Raw genomic sequence first — 17,656 nt, 5'->3', positions numbered from 1 at the left:
CCAATCACGTATGTTCTCTTTTTTATAATTTCCTTTTTGTTTTTGTCGATAGACATGAATTTCCCCCAAAACTGAATGCAAGTATATGATGGTTTAATAATACTGGATATGTTTGAAGGCTCAGGTAATGAAGAAATGCTGTCTGCAAAACATCACAAAAGTAATCACAGAAGTAAAGGTTGGCTGGACTGACTCAGTGGTAACAGCCAGCGGTGTCACTGGAACCCAATCCAGGCGAGTCAGTCACAGAGACACAAAATGGGCCTAATGAGTATTATTTCATTGTGGTTTTACTGGGTTCTACTGTTTTAATAAACAAGTAGAAAAACCATGCAGTTATGATGAGCAAACAAGGTGGGAGAAGTGGAGGGCGGAGATGCAGAGCACTTTTGGACAGACTTTTCCAGAATGCAGTGTTCCACGGGATGTCCCATGAGGGGGGAAAGGGGTGAAGCTGCATTACAAGGATCAAAAGGGGTGTTTCCTCAGGTCTGATCTAACCACTCTGCTCGTTTGGGGGCCTTGCATGTATGTACGTCCACAGCTTCCTCGCAGTCTTTGCACTCCACTGCACAGCACCATTTGAACTTGCACTCGCACTTGGTGATTTGCTTGATTCTGGTCGTGTCATAGCCACGCCCACAGCACATGACCTCGCAGCCATCTGTGCCACGAGACGTCTTATTGCAGACCCGCCCCGCTGTGCCTAGGGAGCCTGCAAAAGGAATTCAAGAGATGAGTTTATAATTTACAAAATTATATTTAAAATCAAAATTATTGAATAATGTGTCAGCATCTAGTTCATCTTTTCTAAAGTTGACTTTCATACAGTGAATTTTATTTTAGATTTTTTGTGGAGGCCCAGTGCATTTTAAAATTTGTTAATAAAAAAGCTGAATATTTTATCATATATAATTTATTTTGTATTTATGCTTTGATTTTAAGTTTTCACTAACTTAATTTTTAAAAAAGTGAACATATTAAGTAGTAATTCCAAACATTTTTAAAAGTTCTTAAAGCTTCAGTGAACAATGTTTCTACTTTTTTATTATTTTCCCCTCTAGTCAGATTTATTTTACCTTACCTCAATAGAAAACAGAGCTTGTTTAATTGTTTTCATGCTTAACTACAAATTGTTTCTTTATTTTTTCTTTTGTGTCCTTTTTAATGGCCAAAAATTCACTAGCCTAGAGAGTAAAGTCAATGGCGTATTCTGTTAGCAGATCTCCCTATTCTGTTTTGGGGGGCTATTTGCAACAGTTGTAGTTTTATAGTCAAAGGTCAAATTAAAGATTATGCAGTTTTTTTTCTTATTAGTGTCAGTAAATTAAATTCCATCAGGAGCTTCTGGTTAAAGCATTTGAGTTTTTCGTGTTTTTAGTCCAAAAGTAAGCCTCAGAAATGCAACACACTGAAGGAACATAAAAACCCAAGACATTTCTAATTGTAAAGGCATTCAACCATTTAAGAATAAATCGGCAATAGTTATCAATTCCACGCAAACTCCATGGAGTTTAGCAACACTTGTGGTAGATTTTTAATTTTCTATGAAGTTTTTCTTTACTCATTTTCAATTAAGACGAAGTCTTTGAAGAAAAAATGTTTTGTTTTTCATTCATTTCTAGTCTATGGTTCGACTTTAGTTGTACCGATCCATTTGACCAATTTTGATCTTTGAGTTGATGACTCTGGCTATTACCTTATGTGTGGCATATTGTCTGCCTTATATGAATGTCATCCTCACACAGATTTGAGCTCATGTTTGGTGTGAGAAGCTCCTTGTTTAAACTGCTACCTATCACAACAAGCTGCTCATAGAACAACAGACCCACACACACAACTATGCAGTGTTGGTAGAGTGGCCTATAGTTGCACTGCCTTTCCCAAGCCACTGCTTCCTTTGAAGCACCTCTGTGTGTGTGTGTGTGTGTGTCTGTTGTGTATGAGGGTTAAATGAACAGTGGAGCGTGACAGACAGACAGGCTCTCACACTCTGAGGCCCACTTTGCCCTCCAGCTACGCTTAGCTCGGACCGACAGAGAGGGAGAAAGACTGTGACAGACAGAGAAGTGACTTTTTTTTAAATTAGCTGCTTGTGTCCTTAGGCTCTGGATTCCACTGAGAAGATGAGAAAGAGGGGGAGGATGGATGTTGGGACAAAGGGTGATGCAGACAAAGGCAGTGAGTATGATGAAGAACAGAAAAGAGTTTCTGAATGATGGAGATGCTGGTGCCAGATGCCCCAAAAATTTGTCCAGGAGTGTTTCATTCATCAACCAGTTAGTTTGACGCAGTTATAAATGACTGTGTAAAAGGTGGACTAAGACATCCTGAGACCGCAGGCGTGAATGTGTATGTCATATTGTTTGTTGACAGAGACAGACAGAGGTCAGGTGGTCGTAGAAAGACCATGTCCTCAGGGTACAAGGATATTAGCTTGCACCAACATCACAGAGGAGGCCTTCTGTGTTATCCGACTACCATCACACACACACACATGCCAGCATTTCTGCCCACAAAACTTACAACTCATGCATGAGCATACACACGACACACACATAACACCCCTAAATCATAACACAGTCAGGGTAATCCATCAACAGCCATGAGAAATTGCTCCTCTGCCTTTCAGTTTGCCGCCGTCCCTCCCCCTGCTGTCTTACCTACTGTTTTGTCTTGCATGCAGTAATCCGGAGAGTTCTCAAAGTAGACCAGGTCATTTTTAGTGGCCTTCCTGAAGGCTTTGTTGGCTACAGTGAAACCTGTCCCATCCTGATTCATGGTCACCTCAATGGCCCCGTTGTATTTCCTCCTCAGGAAGTCACCTGTCTTCCTGAAGTCTGACATGGCCATCCAGCATGTCCGCAGTGTGCAAGAGCCGCTCACACCGTGGCATTTACACTCCAGCTTCATGAAGCGCTTCACTGCCTACATTGACAGGTTTGAAAGTTATTTTTCATTTGATTATACAAACTTACATACCACAACGTTTTAACTTGGTTTAACTCTAGGATCTCCGTCACACACAGGTGACAGATTCAGCTTTGCCAAAGTAAAACGACTGGCTTTTTCAGTCAACTTACTGTTCTGCCACAGCGGTTGTTGTGTAAGTTCATGAGTGCCCGGGCATCACGAACTGTCCTCTCTTTGGCATCTATGAAGGCTTTGGCAAACTTGATCCCATAGTTGATGTTATCGCTGCAGCCGCCCCAGTCGAACTCGCCTCTTTCATCTCTAGCTCGTCCTCGCTTATGAGGATCACAGTTACAGGTTCTCAGGTCCCCCTGGCTGCAGGCACGAGTCAGAGCATACACAACTCCTGCTGAGGAGATGGCGTAGACGAAGGCTGCTTCTCGACTGCCTGGGAAGAAAAACGAATAAAAAAATGAAATTATTTGAGGGTAATGTAACCTAGTGTGTTCCAAATCACAGACACGTCATGGAATAGACCGTCTAAGAACCAAAGACTTGAGAGCTTTTAAGTCCTCATGTTTTGCTTCGAGACACACATTGTACCATGACAATGTTTAAGTGTGAGGCATGAGGACAAGAAGGTGAAACATATCAGCTCTGATGCGTAGAATATACCAGATCTGTTTAAATATTATCATGGAAATAATCCTTGCTGCACGGCTCTGCTCTGCTCACATAAACTGTTTAAATACAGTCACAGTGATACCCCATTTATCAGCACTGCGGTGATGTCATGGCATCAATATCCACCATTGCTTCTTCTCATTTTAGGTCTTTGAAACATGACTCAAGCATTGTGTGGCCAAAGACACAGAAGAAACATGCAGCGGTTTGTCACAGACTATTGAAATAGAGAGGAGTGAGTATAATTATCCCCTTCATGCTCTAAAACATTCAAACCAAATGTTTAAAATGGTATCTAATGCTAAGCCTGAAATAAATTTTGTCTGGTTTTAAGAATAGCACTCATACCTGATAAGTGAAAATAAGTTTTCCCTAACTCTTTTACCAAAACTGTTGAAGATTTGACCAAATAAGTTTCATGTTCTTGTTAAGTTTTAGTTTGAGTACCCATCTAAATTAGTTGTGTTTTTGTTCAATTTCTCTTGGAATTTATCCATAAATTTGCATTTCTTTCATCTGAGCAATCTTTACTTTCCACCACTGATAAGCTCCATATTCACAACTGACTTTGTGAATGTTTGTATAAAAATAAAATAGAAAAACGTTTCTCAAGTGATAAAGTTTTATTCCTGCAAAGCCCTATGCTTTTAAATCTTCCCATCATTCACAGATGTGCTATTTGACGTGCCTGCTAGTTTTCTAAACTTTATGTTTTGGTTATTAAAACTGGGATTTAGTTTTTGTTTTAAATACTACAGACCAAAATAAACTGATAAATTTTCTGTACATGGACTTATGTCATCCCTTTTCTCCAATAAATAACATAATAATAATAAAAAAAAACATTTGAGGATTTTGTTATAAATCAAATGATCCTATATGAAAAAAAAGAATACACCACTCCTGATGAAATATTGATCTCTAAACATTCATACCATATTGTTTTAAGGCTACCTAATTTTAATACTTTTCAGGTTTGCACCAGAGTGATTATAAAACAGGTTGTGATTTGCTCAGCAGCTTTAAGTAAACTATTTCTCTGCGACTTTTGTTATAAATTAGTTTGAAGACATTTGCAGACAGCAGACAAAAAAATCAATTTCGATGCATCCACTTGCAGACAAATAGATCAATTAATGTCTTCGTTTTCTTCATCTTAGCTGGCATCTGGTTAAAATTTTTACGGTTGGATTGCTCAAATTTTGCTTGCCATTTTTGTTGCACCGGTAATGTTGGGTTGGGGTTGTGAGGGGCTGTAAGCAAGCAGGACAAAGCGTATACAAAGGGATGATGGGAAGTGAGCACAGGCTAACTTCGTGCCAAAAGTTCCACCCATAACTCATAGGTAAATTTTTGATGAACTTCTGCCGCTCTGCAGAAACTATGTTCGACACGGGCTTTCTTTATTCTGGCTAAAAATGGCATTGTCAGAACATCAAGACCACTGGGAATGTTTTGACAGTAGACAAAAAGGTGATGGGAGTCGGTCTCCAATCATTTATAAATTTCATCACGTAAATCTTAAAGAAAACACCACTGATGTGCTCTGTAGCAACCCTGAGAGCCTGGTTAGCCAATCACAGTCCAAGATTTTCTGACAACAGACATTTAACATGTACACAAAAAAACGACATCCCAAATCAAAATTGGGTCATTTTAGGGGGTGAGCATCAGAAACTGATGCAAAGCAGTAATCTAAAAAGTAGTAAACTTGAATTTTGTTTTAATAAAAAACGAATGTGTTATTGCAAACTGCGTTTATAATAAAAATAACATTGTTGCAAGAAGTTTTTCTCAAAATAAAGACAATCAAAAAAGTTTTTTTGGGGGGAAAATTGTGGGACCAGGATCCAAGCTTTTTGTTCAGTGCAAACTAGTGTCCCAATAAATGTGTGAAGTAAAGAGAAGGAGAAATTGGGAGTTGAGTGTGTCTGTGTGTGTGTGTGTGCATGTGTGTGTGTGGGGGAGCAGTGAGAAGGGCATCACTGGTCATCTTTCAAACCTGCACTGTTTGTCTGACAGTGAGAATATCTCTCTAAATATTTACATCGACATTGCTGTTTATTCCTCTCCACCGCACACATACATGAACACACACCATCACACACACACACACACCATCACACACACACACACACACATGCAGAGCCAGTATCTCCATATCTGCTACTTTTCTCCATATATCACCAGCCCCCACACATACTTGTGATAGCTGGACGGGGCACAATAACAAGCTAAGTTAGGGATGTCAGAAACTGAATTTGAAGAGAAAACCACCTTGTCATGCAACCCGCTCCTTTCTATTATATCAGATGACTACCCAGGAAGCATTTCTTTGTAAGTCAAGCACAAATGAACAGAAGAAGAAAAAACAACAGCTGCATGTTTAGTTTAGGACATTTAGCAGTTATTTCCCTTGTTGACTTTCAGGTGCAAAAGTGCATTTATTACTTTTCCATGCAAGTCAAATTCACAACAAATTGAAAAAATGTATAAATGACAAAACTTCTGTCTCGCAGCAACAGTCAATTTTTTTTCAGACATGAAAGTAACAGCTGATGTTTGGCAAATTTATCTCAGTTGTTTCTGCATGATCTTTCACAATTTCATCATGGTATTTTAGCTAAACATTTTTTTGCCATTATGCAGGTAAAACCATTGTGTTATTTTTGAACTCCTCATAAGTGCCCAAATTTTCCAAAGGACCTTTGCTAAACGTTTCCAAAACCGAAAAATACAAACTCTAAAAGCAGTTTCTCAGCTGACAGGAAGGGTCAAAAAAGGGTTCCTAAGCCTCTCTCAGTCTATTTTTTAGAGGTGCTAACATCCATGAATGTTCCAACTAAAATAGGAAAATTCCTTGTTCCATCTCAAATGATGAAAATATGGAACTAATTATTTTAGCTTCCATTATTTTTATTGTGCAGTTTACCTGTAGCGTATCCAACTGGACAATGCAAGTTTCACACATTATTACTAAAGTTTACAAATTCAGAATGCTAATAAAGTTTTACATACAGTTAATTACATTTATCCTCTGCACATGCAACAATTATTTTATAAAAAATAATGTACCACTATTTCTGACCTAATTTTGTAAATTTTTTCAATTTTGATTCAAATTTACATTATACAAACATGCATTCCATTTCAATTAAATGCAGAGGTTTCATCTGCACTTCAGGACTGCATTATGGATATGGAAGCTGGAGGAGAACATGCAGGCTAACATGGATGTTTGACAGTGCCACAGAGCGGCGAGTTCTTGCTTGAGAAGTAAACAAAAACATGGACGGGCTGCATCTTTATGTCTGAATGCCTATAGAACAAAACAAATCTCAATTAGGGCATCTAAACATAGGCCATTGCAGCAAACATGGAGTACAAGAAGCAAAATGAAAGACAAAGAAAAGTGAAGACAGCACAGTGAGACACGGAGTTGAGGTTTAAACGGAGCATCATTTGGCCACACAGTCAGCTGTCAGATGGAAAATTGTGTTTATGCAGACGTACTTCTGAGCAACACGCGTCCAAAAACGGTGTGGTCACGGTCCAGTGTGCTGCAGTTCCATCGATGGTGTCTGAACTGGTGCTGACACTCTCTGATCCACTCCTTGGTGCCCTCGCCAATGGCCTGCATGATGTCAGGATGGCGCTGGCAGAGTTGCCTTTGTTTGTTCACCAGACCTGGGATGTTGTCACAGATTACACGGGCTCCCAGAGCACCAATATACCTGAGAGTGTCCAGAACAGAAAGGACTTGAGTGAAGATCACTTTTGCAAAAGATGTTGAAAATATTACTTAATAGTATAACATTGCTGATTTCTTGATTCAAATGCGACTTTTACTGCCTGTCAACTCAAGCAAACTTGTACTGGCCTGGCCATGAAGGAGAGCTACAGTAAAAGTCCTCAGTGAGTCAGAGTTCACTACACTTAGCAGTTTAGGGTTTGAGGAGGGGAGTGGAAACCATTTACCATTCTCTTCAAATAAATAAGCACTTAACCTCTCCCCACAGGACCTGTCTGTTTGAATGTTTCACAGTGAAAGAGTTGAAATTGTGTCAAAAAAGAGGGTAACGTCTTGGGCCTCCAATAACTGTCAACCTCAGACTGTTTTGACCAGCTTTGATCTTGTTCCTTCCTCAAAAGTTCTTGGAAACTATCCTCCTTTTTTTTTATATAAATACAGTTTTACATTAGCTTGTGAACAAAAATTCCTTGGTTTACTAAAAATGGACTCTAACTCCAGTGTGTCTCAGTGCAGAAGCATGAGGCTACCTGCAGACATAGTGGCTGCAGGGCATCTTGAGGGTTACAGAGGGGAGGGGAGGCAGCGTGCAGTTGTGTGGTCGGGTTTTATGAGGTTGGGCTAGAAGATTTGGAGACTGGAGACGAGACACTTCCAAAACTGGGATTAGAAATGATGGAAGGCAACAGAGTGCTCATCAAAGGGAAGAAGTTGTGTTTTAAATGTATTTTTTTTTGTTTGAGCGTCAGAAGATCTTTTGGATTTTATTGAACACTATAATTTACTAATAAACTATAATTTACAAGTTGAAAGCAGCATGCTGTAAAGCGTTATAAAGTTACAAAAACAAAGCAAAAAGGGACAATGGACTCTTTTACTAGCTAATGTTATCCTGTGAGGATAATAATAATTATTTGCTATTCTTTTTATGATCAAAAGATAACATTTTTACCAAAAACCTAATTTTGTATGCATTATTAGGACGAAACAATTGTACACACATCCTCAAATTCTGTTTAATTTTGCTAATTTGTAAAAAGAAAAATTGCCAACTAAAGTTGACAAAAGAATTATATATGAAAACCAAGCAAATTTAGTTAAAAATGTTTCCATCCGTTTAATTCCAATCAATGAAAGTTTCTTGCAATCCAATTCTGTCTGTCTTTCCAAAAAGCCCAAATTACGCTAAATGTATTTTTTAATAACAGTACTTAAGTTATAAGTAAAGAGTCTGGAGGGTGTGGTCTCATTTATTTCCAGTTGAAGGAAAGACGATGCAAAAAAAAGACAGAGAAAGAAAACCAAACCCCTGCAGAAACTAAGTATTTAGATCATTGCAATTAAGTGTTGATCAATTCATTCAAGGATGCATAAATCCAAATCAGATCATTTCCAAATTTGTCATAGCTTCTGGTGCTTTCAAACGAAACAATTAATCACAATAAATGTAATTCTGTATAAATAAAATAATAGTGTAAAATTGGTCACTACTAATAAGCCTCATTGTTATTATTTTGTAGTAAGGTGCACAGTAAAAATGGCAAAGTTACTGAGATTTAAATATGAATTTTATTTCTGGAGTTTCATTACTGGCTCCAGCTTTAGCAAAAAGAAAGCCAAAGCTTAATGGAAATAAATCCATAAAGATTGCAAAGTGCCAGTGTTAGCATGCCTCACTACTCCCTTTAACTGATTTTAATACACAAACTATTGCATTCCATCTCCTTCAACCCGCCCACACATGGACACCTCTCCTATAAACACTCACGCGCACTTTTTTTTTGCTTGCGCAGCAGGCAAAATTCTAAGCTCCACTTGTTGTGAATGACTGCGCTGTCACCTGTGCGCGCCCGTGTCAGTGTGGGATGTGACTGAATACCTGCCGAATAATTAACCAGCCAACAGGGAACCTAATTCACTGATCTGTACTCATCATTTGTCAGTGCGTCTGGCCAACACAAGTAGGCCCCAAGAAGCATTTTGGAACCGGAATCATAGGGACGCTCGAGTTTCATTCACAAACTCATAATTATTTATGACTATGTGTTTTGGCCATTTTTACAGGGGGAAATTAAATAACAGGTGGGGGAAATTATGTTTTTCATTTCCCCCCAAAAAATTCTGAATCATGCTGAGCATAATTTGATGACAACATCGGAATTTTACGCTCAGTTTGCTGCAAACATCTCCAAAAAAAAAACTTTTTTACGCCAAGCTTTAAGAAATCATTACTTGTCAGATATGGTAACACCAATCTAAGAGTCTATAAAATAGCCTTAACAAAATGTTTGCTATTTGTTTCATTTAATTTAGGCACTTTTTAGTCTGTTCTTCCCCTCAAGAGGATGATGAAGATGGTGCGTTTCTAAATCGTTTGGTGCCATCCAGGTAGCTCTAAATAAGTAAAGGTTGTCCACTCACCACCACGATGAGTCCACTCGAGGCGTTGTGAGCAGCAGCAGCAACAGGCAGGCACAGTAAATCCTGGAACTGGCACCGGAGTTCTGACATGAAGATGACCGGGATGAGAGTGAGGAACACGATGAACCAACGCGCGGAGTCCGAGCTGTCCGGAGGATGAGGGTTCTGTTTAAACCCGACATGGCTTTTTCGTGTGTTTTTTTCCCCCCACCGGTAAAATATAAGGAAAAAAAGATATTCCTAGATATCCTTTAATGGGAAGAGAGTGTATTTTACAAAGCTATGGAGTTATAAAGTCTCATTATCCAGTGCGTAATTCCATGGTGCGCGGCTGTCAGCAGAGCGAGGAGCGTATTCTCGGTGCCATGTGCGCTCCAGACTCTGAGGAGAGAGCAGCTTACCTGCCGCGGCCAGCAACAAGTGCAAGTTTTGCCTCTAATCTGAGTCTCCTTGGTTCTTATCCTTGAACTCAGAAGCAGAAAAAAAGACAGAATCAGAGCTGAAGGGGTTTCGCTGCTCTGTCTGCTGCGAGACTCTTTGTTGGGTTGAATGCGGGCGCAGGACCTCTCCTTTATTAGTGCACGATGGACAGAGTTTGAGCTGAGGGAGAAGCGGGGGAGAAGGTAGGGGGGTGAGGGTGGGCTGGTTACTAACAGCTCCTCTTCCTCATTGGGCAGCAGCAGGGGTTACAGGGTTTGACGAAGAAGGAGATATTGAAAAGGGATGGAGAAAGGTGCGCGCAAGGAAGGGTGATGCTGCTGCTGATGGCAAAGAGTCCATTAATGTGTTAGCTTCACGCATGAACTAAAACATTTATAATGTTGCAAATTCAATACTAAATTCATGCAATATCATTGCAACCCCCTTACATTTTCTGGATGGTAAAATTAATCCCTCATCTGATTGAACTACATATAAATATAACTCAGATTAAAAGTTTTTGAATTAAATGATAATGAGGAATACATTGGGTCCAATGTGTTTGCACAGTATAGAACCAGTAACAAATGCCTGTTCCTTTAAATGAGTATACATTCACAAGTAAAAGCGTAGAAAATTTTAAAGAATAAAGCAGGGAATGTGGGAAAGAGAAAACAGAGCCAAATCGTCCAGTGGAACAGCACTTTGGTTTAAATATGAACCACATGTTTAAGAGAGAATGCTGAGACAGCGACGGATTAAAGCACACACTAACACACACTAGGAATGACGGTCTGTGGATCCACCCTTACCTTGATTCCCAGTTTATTCATGTGATCATGAAGTGCATCTATTTCAAACATCAAATCTGCAACAATACTCATTCTTGAGCGATTCCTGTAAAATAAGTAAAGGACGTTCCTGAAAACTGCTTAAATGAATTTACTTTTGATAAGAAACCCTACTTCTTGAGACAGAAAATGCCATGGCTCATTCAGCTGACCCCAATAATGCTGGCCGACAAGTAAACATATCAGGAAAATCCCTGTCGGAATTGAAACTATTAGAATTAGCAAAAGCTGTTGCAAAGTGCCATTTCATTGAAAGCTTGAGAAAACAGTCCCAGTGTTTCTGCCAAAGCTAGTGTTAAAGCTAAGCTCCTTTAGGAGACTTTTTTTTTTGTGCATGTCTGTGTGCAGAACTGCAGGCGGGATTGATCTGCGCTGTTGACACATTCAAAAAACGTGGGTTGCAGTGAGAAGTGTACGAGTCAAAGAAGGTGAGGGAAACAAATGCTTGTGGATGCCTATGGACTTGAACTTTGACTTACTCTATATACTAAGGGTCTACAACCTGTTCCGGAGCCACGTCTGGCTCTTTTATTCCTCCATTGTGGCCCTTTGGCATTGAAGAAAAAATGCCAACGATATTGAGTGTGCTGTTTTAGGTCGTTTCTTTTAGTTAATTAGCTTTTGTCATTTCTGTTTAGATTTTTAACATGACAGATAACTAAGCAAAATGATGGTAAAAGGGAAAATCTACAGTGGCCTATTTTTAAAAATAGTTTCAAGCACATATTTCTTATATTCTGCTGCATAACTGTGTCTAGTTAGAGTTCAAATGGAAAAATGATAGAATTGCATTTAAATGCATAGATGAATATTTAAAAAAAATTGATTCTACACCTACAGTATATTGTCATGTTTTCTTGTAAAAGAAGAAGAAGAATCAAGACAGTAAAGTCCTGATGATGTAAAATGGCATGTTTGACTTTCTTACCTTTTTCATTCAAGTCAATCCGCTGCAGGAAGTGGATTTTATTTGACACAGGGTGTATTTTATTTTGAAAGGAACTTGTATACGCTGCTGTCAAAAGTAAAATAAGTTAAAATTGTTACAAATAGAAATATAAAATACTGTCATAGTTCAATTATTTCATTTAAAAGCTATATTTCATAAATGAACAATTTATTTACCACAAAAACATAAATAAAGTGTGTTTTTCTAAACCGTAAAAGTAGAATTTTGCAGCTCTGGCTGAGTTTTGGTCAGTAAGAAATTGAACTGAATGGCCTTTTTAGCGTCAAAGGTTGCAGACTCCTGACCTGCAGGAGCCAGTGAAGAACCACCACATCTGAAGAAGAATCTTCCTGCAGTATTTCAGGAAATGCTGCAGGAAGTTTTTCTTCCTGGCTGGATAAGACTTTTAGTCTCTAGACAACATGAGGTATTTTTCTGCTGCAAAAACAAAGCACCTATCTTGGTGGATGTGGGTTTTTGCCCTAATATGTGAAAGTTCAGTCAGACAGCCACCTTCAAAATAAAAGCAGAACAGTTAAAGATTGCTGTGTAGAAATGCTGCTCGGCGCTAACAGAGGAATGGAGGTGAGAGTAACGGTGGCAGGGGCTTTCAGCTACTAATCCAATAGATTTTTGTGTTAATACACCAGTATTACTCAGGATTATTTGTGACCACAAACTTTCTGTTGGACAAGGGGAATAAACCAAGTGAGCCAGAGACATGAGCTGTAGCTGGAAGAGTTGCACTAATGGCATAGTAATGTGTCCCCTGTGGGGATTATGTCGTTGGATGCCACTGGTCAAGCAGTCCAGAGATGAGCTCAGTGTGTATTCTCATCCTGCTGGCAGACTGAAACAGGGAGGACAGAGAAGACAGCAGGTCATGGAGCCTGGCCGGGTTCCCACATACAAAGAGTGTAGGTAGAAGGGAGAAAAAGGGAAAACAGAATTGAGCAGTTCCCAGGATGGAGATGGACATTTAAAAACTTTATTAAAAAGAATTAGTTAAAAAAACTTAATTAGTATTTTACAAAAATAGTTTCCATTCTGTACAGTAAATAGTCAAAATGTTGAACAATAAATAAATTCACGTGCATCTTCCTTTTTACTATTCTAAGATGGTTTCTGGCTTAAAACTGTGCAGCCGGGCAGCTTCAATATTCCTCGCCATTTTTGTTGCACGTGTAATGTATAGTTGGGGTTGTGAGGGCTGTAAACTAGAGTGAGAGAGGGATGATGGGAAATGAGCACAGGCTTACAACACTCTTGTCCACACCTCCGAGACGAATTTCTAAAGAACTCTTGCCACTCTGCAGAAACTATGTCTTAAAATAGGACGCAGACTTTTTGATTTTGGCCGATACTGCATAATCATTTCTAAAAGACCTCTGGGAATGCTCTCACAATAGATAAAAAGATGGTTCAAGTGGGGGCTTAAAAGTTTTATTGAGTTTATTTAAAAGGTCAAAAGTACCAGTTAAAATGGATAAAACAGACACAAATAATAAAGACAAACAGTAAAGCTTTAACAAGGGTATATAGTGAGTAAGTGCCTGATCTGAACAGAATAATCAATGGACTCATTGAAATTTAGGCTTGTTTACAACTTTCACTTTTATTTAGACTTTCTTAGATCTTTCCATCTTTCCATTTTTACTTAAAGTACCCAGAACTCAAAACTCTGATTCTTTTTGCCTTATTTTCACTCATTGAATGAGCCACATTTGCTTTATAGGAAAAGTGCAGACTTTCGAGCGGACCAATGTTTGCTTGTTTTGGTCCTTAAATTAGCTTGTTCTGAAGAAACAAACAGGAGGTATGGAACTAATGACAAGCTAAGAGCTGTACCCTTACATCCTCAGGCTGCACAGTGGTGTATGTAGTATGTAGTGCAGTGCTCAGCACTCTCGTCTCACAGTAAGAAGGCCCTGGTTCAAGTTCTAGCTGGACCTTTCTGTGTGGAGCTTGCATGTTCTCCCCCCTGCATGCGTGGGTTTTCTCCGGGCACTCCAGCTTCCTCCCACAGTCCAAAAACATGCATCATAGGTAAATTGATCATTGTAAATTGTCCCTATAGATGTGAATGTGTGGTTATGTGGCCCTGCAACAGACTGGTGACTTGTTCAGGGTGAACCCCACCTTTGCCCAACAGTAGCTGAGATAGGCTCCAGCAGCCCCAAGACCCCAGAAGGGATTCAGAAGATGGATGGAACAACATCCTCCTCTTCAGGGACACAGGGGTGTCTCAGCTGACACTGTCACCCAGACGAGGGACTAAAAATAACACTTCCAAGATGGTTTAGAATCATTTAGCCTCAAGTGCTTGTTTTGAGAGTGTGGGGAAAGAGAAGAAACTTTGAGAAAACCTCAGAGAAATTATTTAAAGGAAGTTCATTTGGAGCCTAATCTTTTTATTGAGAGAAAACCAACAGAGACACCACTGTCCACAAACATGAACAAACCAAAAGGGCAACCAAAGTGAAAATTTTTAAAGAAAATGACGTCAAATCATCAGCAGTTTCCAGTGTTCAAATCTGGCATCCTGTTTTCAATCGTTTAAACCCTTTTAGAAAACTATTGAGATTCACTTTATTTGAGTTCCTGCAAAAATGATCTCAAACATTTGAGACATAAACTCAGTTATATCTGAGTGATAAGGATTTTTTTTCTTTTTGCTTCCCAAGAAGAATCGGTTTAGATATCGATCATCTGAAACTCTTCTATTATTTTTTTTAAAGCTAATGAAATGTCAGATTACAACATGGGCCCTAAAAATATATAACCCCAATGTGTGTGCCAGACAACCAGAACTGTGGTAATTTATTGTCTAGTAAATTTAGATCTGCCAACAGTGATGAACTGCTTTGAAAAGAAAAAGAAGAAAAAAGCAACTCCAGAGGCTTCTGAAACATTTGGCTGGCTTTCAGAGAAAGTGTCAGAGCCTGCTGTCAATCACTTCTCTGCCAGCGTGAAAGGTGCAGTAGAAGGCATATGAACTGAAAGACAATTGTTCCTATACAGTTTCACAGCTACATTCTACGTACCTTGTCATGTTACATCATTGGCCTTCATAGGAGTAAGCACTACATACTTGAAAGTCTTCCTTTTTTCAAGGATAAGTTGTCATTTTTTGATTTTATCACACACAAATTCAGGCTCCATAGGAGAACATTACAGGACCCCTGAAGGTGCCATGATACTGCATGAGTCTGAGGTGTGTGTAAACTCTCACACAAGTATGCATAGCAGCACAAATAATACAGAAAATATCAGAGCAATTTGGGAAAAAAAGCCTGAGTGAATGTTTTCAAATGAAATTCTTTACCATAATCTGGATTAAGATGACATATAACAGCCCTTATCAGAAATAAATGAAAGGATCAAATTCAATTTCAGACTTTAAACTGAAATTGTAGATTAAAACTCCCCCCAGATTGAAATAAATATCAAAACGTGTTTTTGAAGCTGATTTAAAAAATGTACCTTTTTGAGGACTGTTCCGCTGTTACCCATAGATGATGTTCTTGCTTCTTTTAAAGGGAATTGAGTGTCTGCTGAACTGTTTTCTGTTTTAATAATGAGCGGTCTGAGTGACGTATCTGCAGGTCACGTTTTGCGCTACTGAGATAGCTTTGTAAAAATCAGGTCATTGACAAGTTTTATTTTCAGTTTCTTATTATTCTCAATACCCTCAAATAAAATGCATGAATGGAATAAATGTGCAATCCTGTTAAAAATATAAAATTCTACATTTTGTAAGTCTTTCTGTGTCTTATAATGTTCACCTACATTTCAGATTCCTTAGTGATATGGTTCTAAAAGCTGCAAAGTAATAGCAGCCTTTGGATCCTTTCATTTAACAGCACCTTAGGTCATTGTTGCTTCTAAAATGTTTGTCTTTGATTAAATTTTTTTAACAGAAAAACAGGTCTGTCATTGTTTAGATTTGGTTCAGATTAGAATTTATGTCTTAAATGAAAATAATGTAAACACCTTAAGCCTACCTTTTGAATATTGTAATTTTCTTACTTCTTCTTTAATATTACTTGACTACTTTCCTGGTTACAGACTTAAATTACTGAAGTTTTTTAATGCTGAATGGTTTTTCATTTGTTGCTTCTGGTTCCTTAAATCTAAACAAGTATTTTGACAGAAGCCTGTTTTGAGTGAATTCAGTTGCCTTCATTAAACCTAACACACTGGGGTTTTGGCTTAAATGCATAGTTAGAATATGGTAAAACCTAACAGATTAACAAGTATTTCTTTTAAAATGATGAAAGTCATCAGCAAAATGTTAACAGATAAAAAAAATGTAAAAATCCCCTGATTTTAATATGAACTGCATATCATCTAAATAATACTAACCCATCTAAATGAGTGCACCTATTTTACAATTCTAAATAGTAAATTTGAGCTCTGTGACCTATAATGAACCCACTGTGAATAGATCTCTTGCCATAATGTTGTTAGTAAAGTTTGTACGGCCTACCAGTTATTGCAGGTTAAATTCTTGAATGAGAGCCATTACGGGTATTTGGCAAAAAGATCTGCGATGAGGGCTCTGAGTAGCGGGAGAGGTTTCTCCACGGCCTGAGTGATGAGAGCCGGGTTTAACCGGCTGCAGGTGCACTCGAGTCAGGCGGGCAGGGCCTTTGAAGTGGAAGCCAAGTGGGACTTCAGCCCATCTCTGCCCAACAGCCAGAAAAGACACATTCGCTTTCAATTAACACTCTCCTTTCTCAGGTGCTGCTCTTTAGCTCTATGCTTCCTTTGTAAGCATCTGTTTATCTGCACACTTGCATGAGTACAGCCTAAAAAAACGGGTGTGAAGCTCTCAGTACATGTTCCTCCATGTTACATAGAAACCCTCAAATAAAAGCCTGAGGGTCAAAACATTTATTAAATACTGCTTTCAACAGCGTATAAATTAAGAACCCCCTTTCCAGCTGGTCATTGTCCGTAAATTCCTCCATTAAATATGTTATTGGTGATTTAGTGCCAGTTGCATTTCAAAGATACAACATTTAGGGTCGAGCTTGTTACCTACCTTATTTAGAATTATGGGGTGAAATGACGTGCTGAAGAACATAAATCAAACTTTACAGATTCATAAAATTGGGATTTTGCTCTATTTTCAGACATTTTGTGGCCTTTTTAATTAGACAGAGCTTAACAGTAAAGAAGTCCCTAAAAAGTCTGCTATCTGGAATCAGAGCAGAGCAGAGAAAACACAAAAGGGGGTTTTCTGGTTGCAGTTATATTTAATACACTTAGCTACACTTTGCTGTAAACTATAGGAGAATGATGAACTAAAACGATTTCATGAAGACCCACTCCACTGAGCCCCTGTTGTGAGGGGCTGTAAGATGGCGAAAAACCATCGAAACAGATGGATAACGGGAAATAGGGGTGGGCATACTCTGCACCAACAGTCTCACCAACAATTCAAAGACGAATTTCAAATGAACAACTGAAGCTATGCAGAAACTATTGATTTATTGATTTTGGCTTAAAACAGCATCATCATAATTAAAAGACCACTGGGACTGCTTTTAAATAGATTAAAAGATGATTGGAGTGGGACTTCAAGTAGGTCAGAATTGTTATTCAGAGGGTATCTTACTTTTTAAGTGGACCTTAATTTTCATGCATGTACAGTATTCCTTT

At 38.7% G+C, this 17,656-nt stretch overlaps 1 protein-coding gene across 1 annotated transcript; it reads right to left on the bottom strand.

Annotated features, from left to right (window-relative positions):
- Positions 1-485: 485 nt before the first annotated feature.
- wnt2bb (wingless-type MMTV integration site family, member 2Bb) lies at positions 486-9,951 on the bottom strand. Its single transcript, NM_001201501.1, has 5 exons — positions 9,770-9,951; positions 7,111-7,331; positions 3,084-3,361; positions 2,664-2,928; positions 486-715 (listed from the first exon to the last, which is right to left on the bottom strand). The coding sequence occupies exons 1-5, from the start codon at positions 9,949-9,951 to the stop codon at positions 486-488; spliced, it is 1,176 nt and encodes a 391-aa protein (NP_001188430.1).
- Between the last annotated feature and the right edge of the window lie 7,705 nt (positions 9,952-17,656).

This window comes from Oryzias latipes, chromosome 7 (assembly GCF_053564925.1).
Source record: "Oryzias latipes strain Hd-rR chromosome 7, Olatipes_Hd-rR_3.1".
NCBI lineage: Eukaryota > Metazoa > Chordata > Actinopteri > Beloniformes > Adrianichthyidae > Oryzias > Oryzias latipes.
The sequence above is the reverse complement of the archived record's forward strand: the minus strand, read 5'-3'. Positions and strand labels throughout refer to the sequence as shown.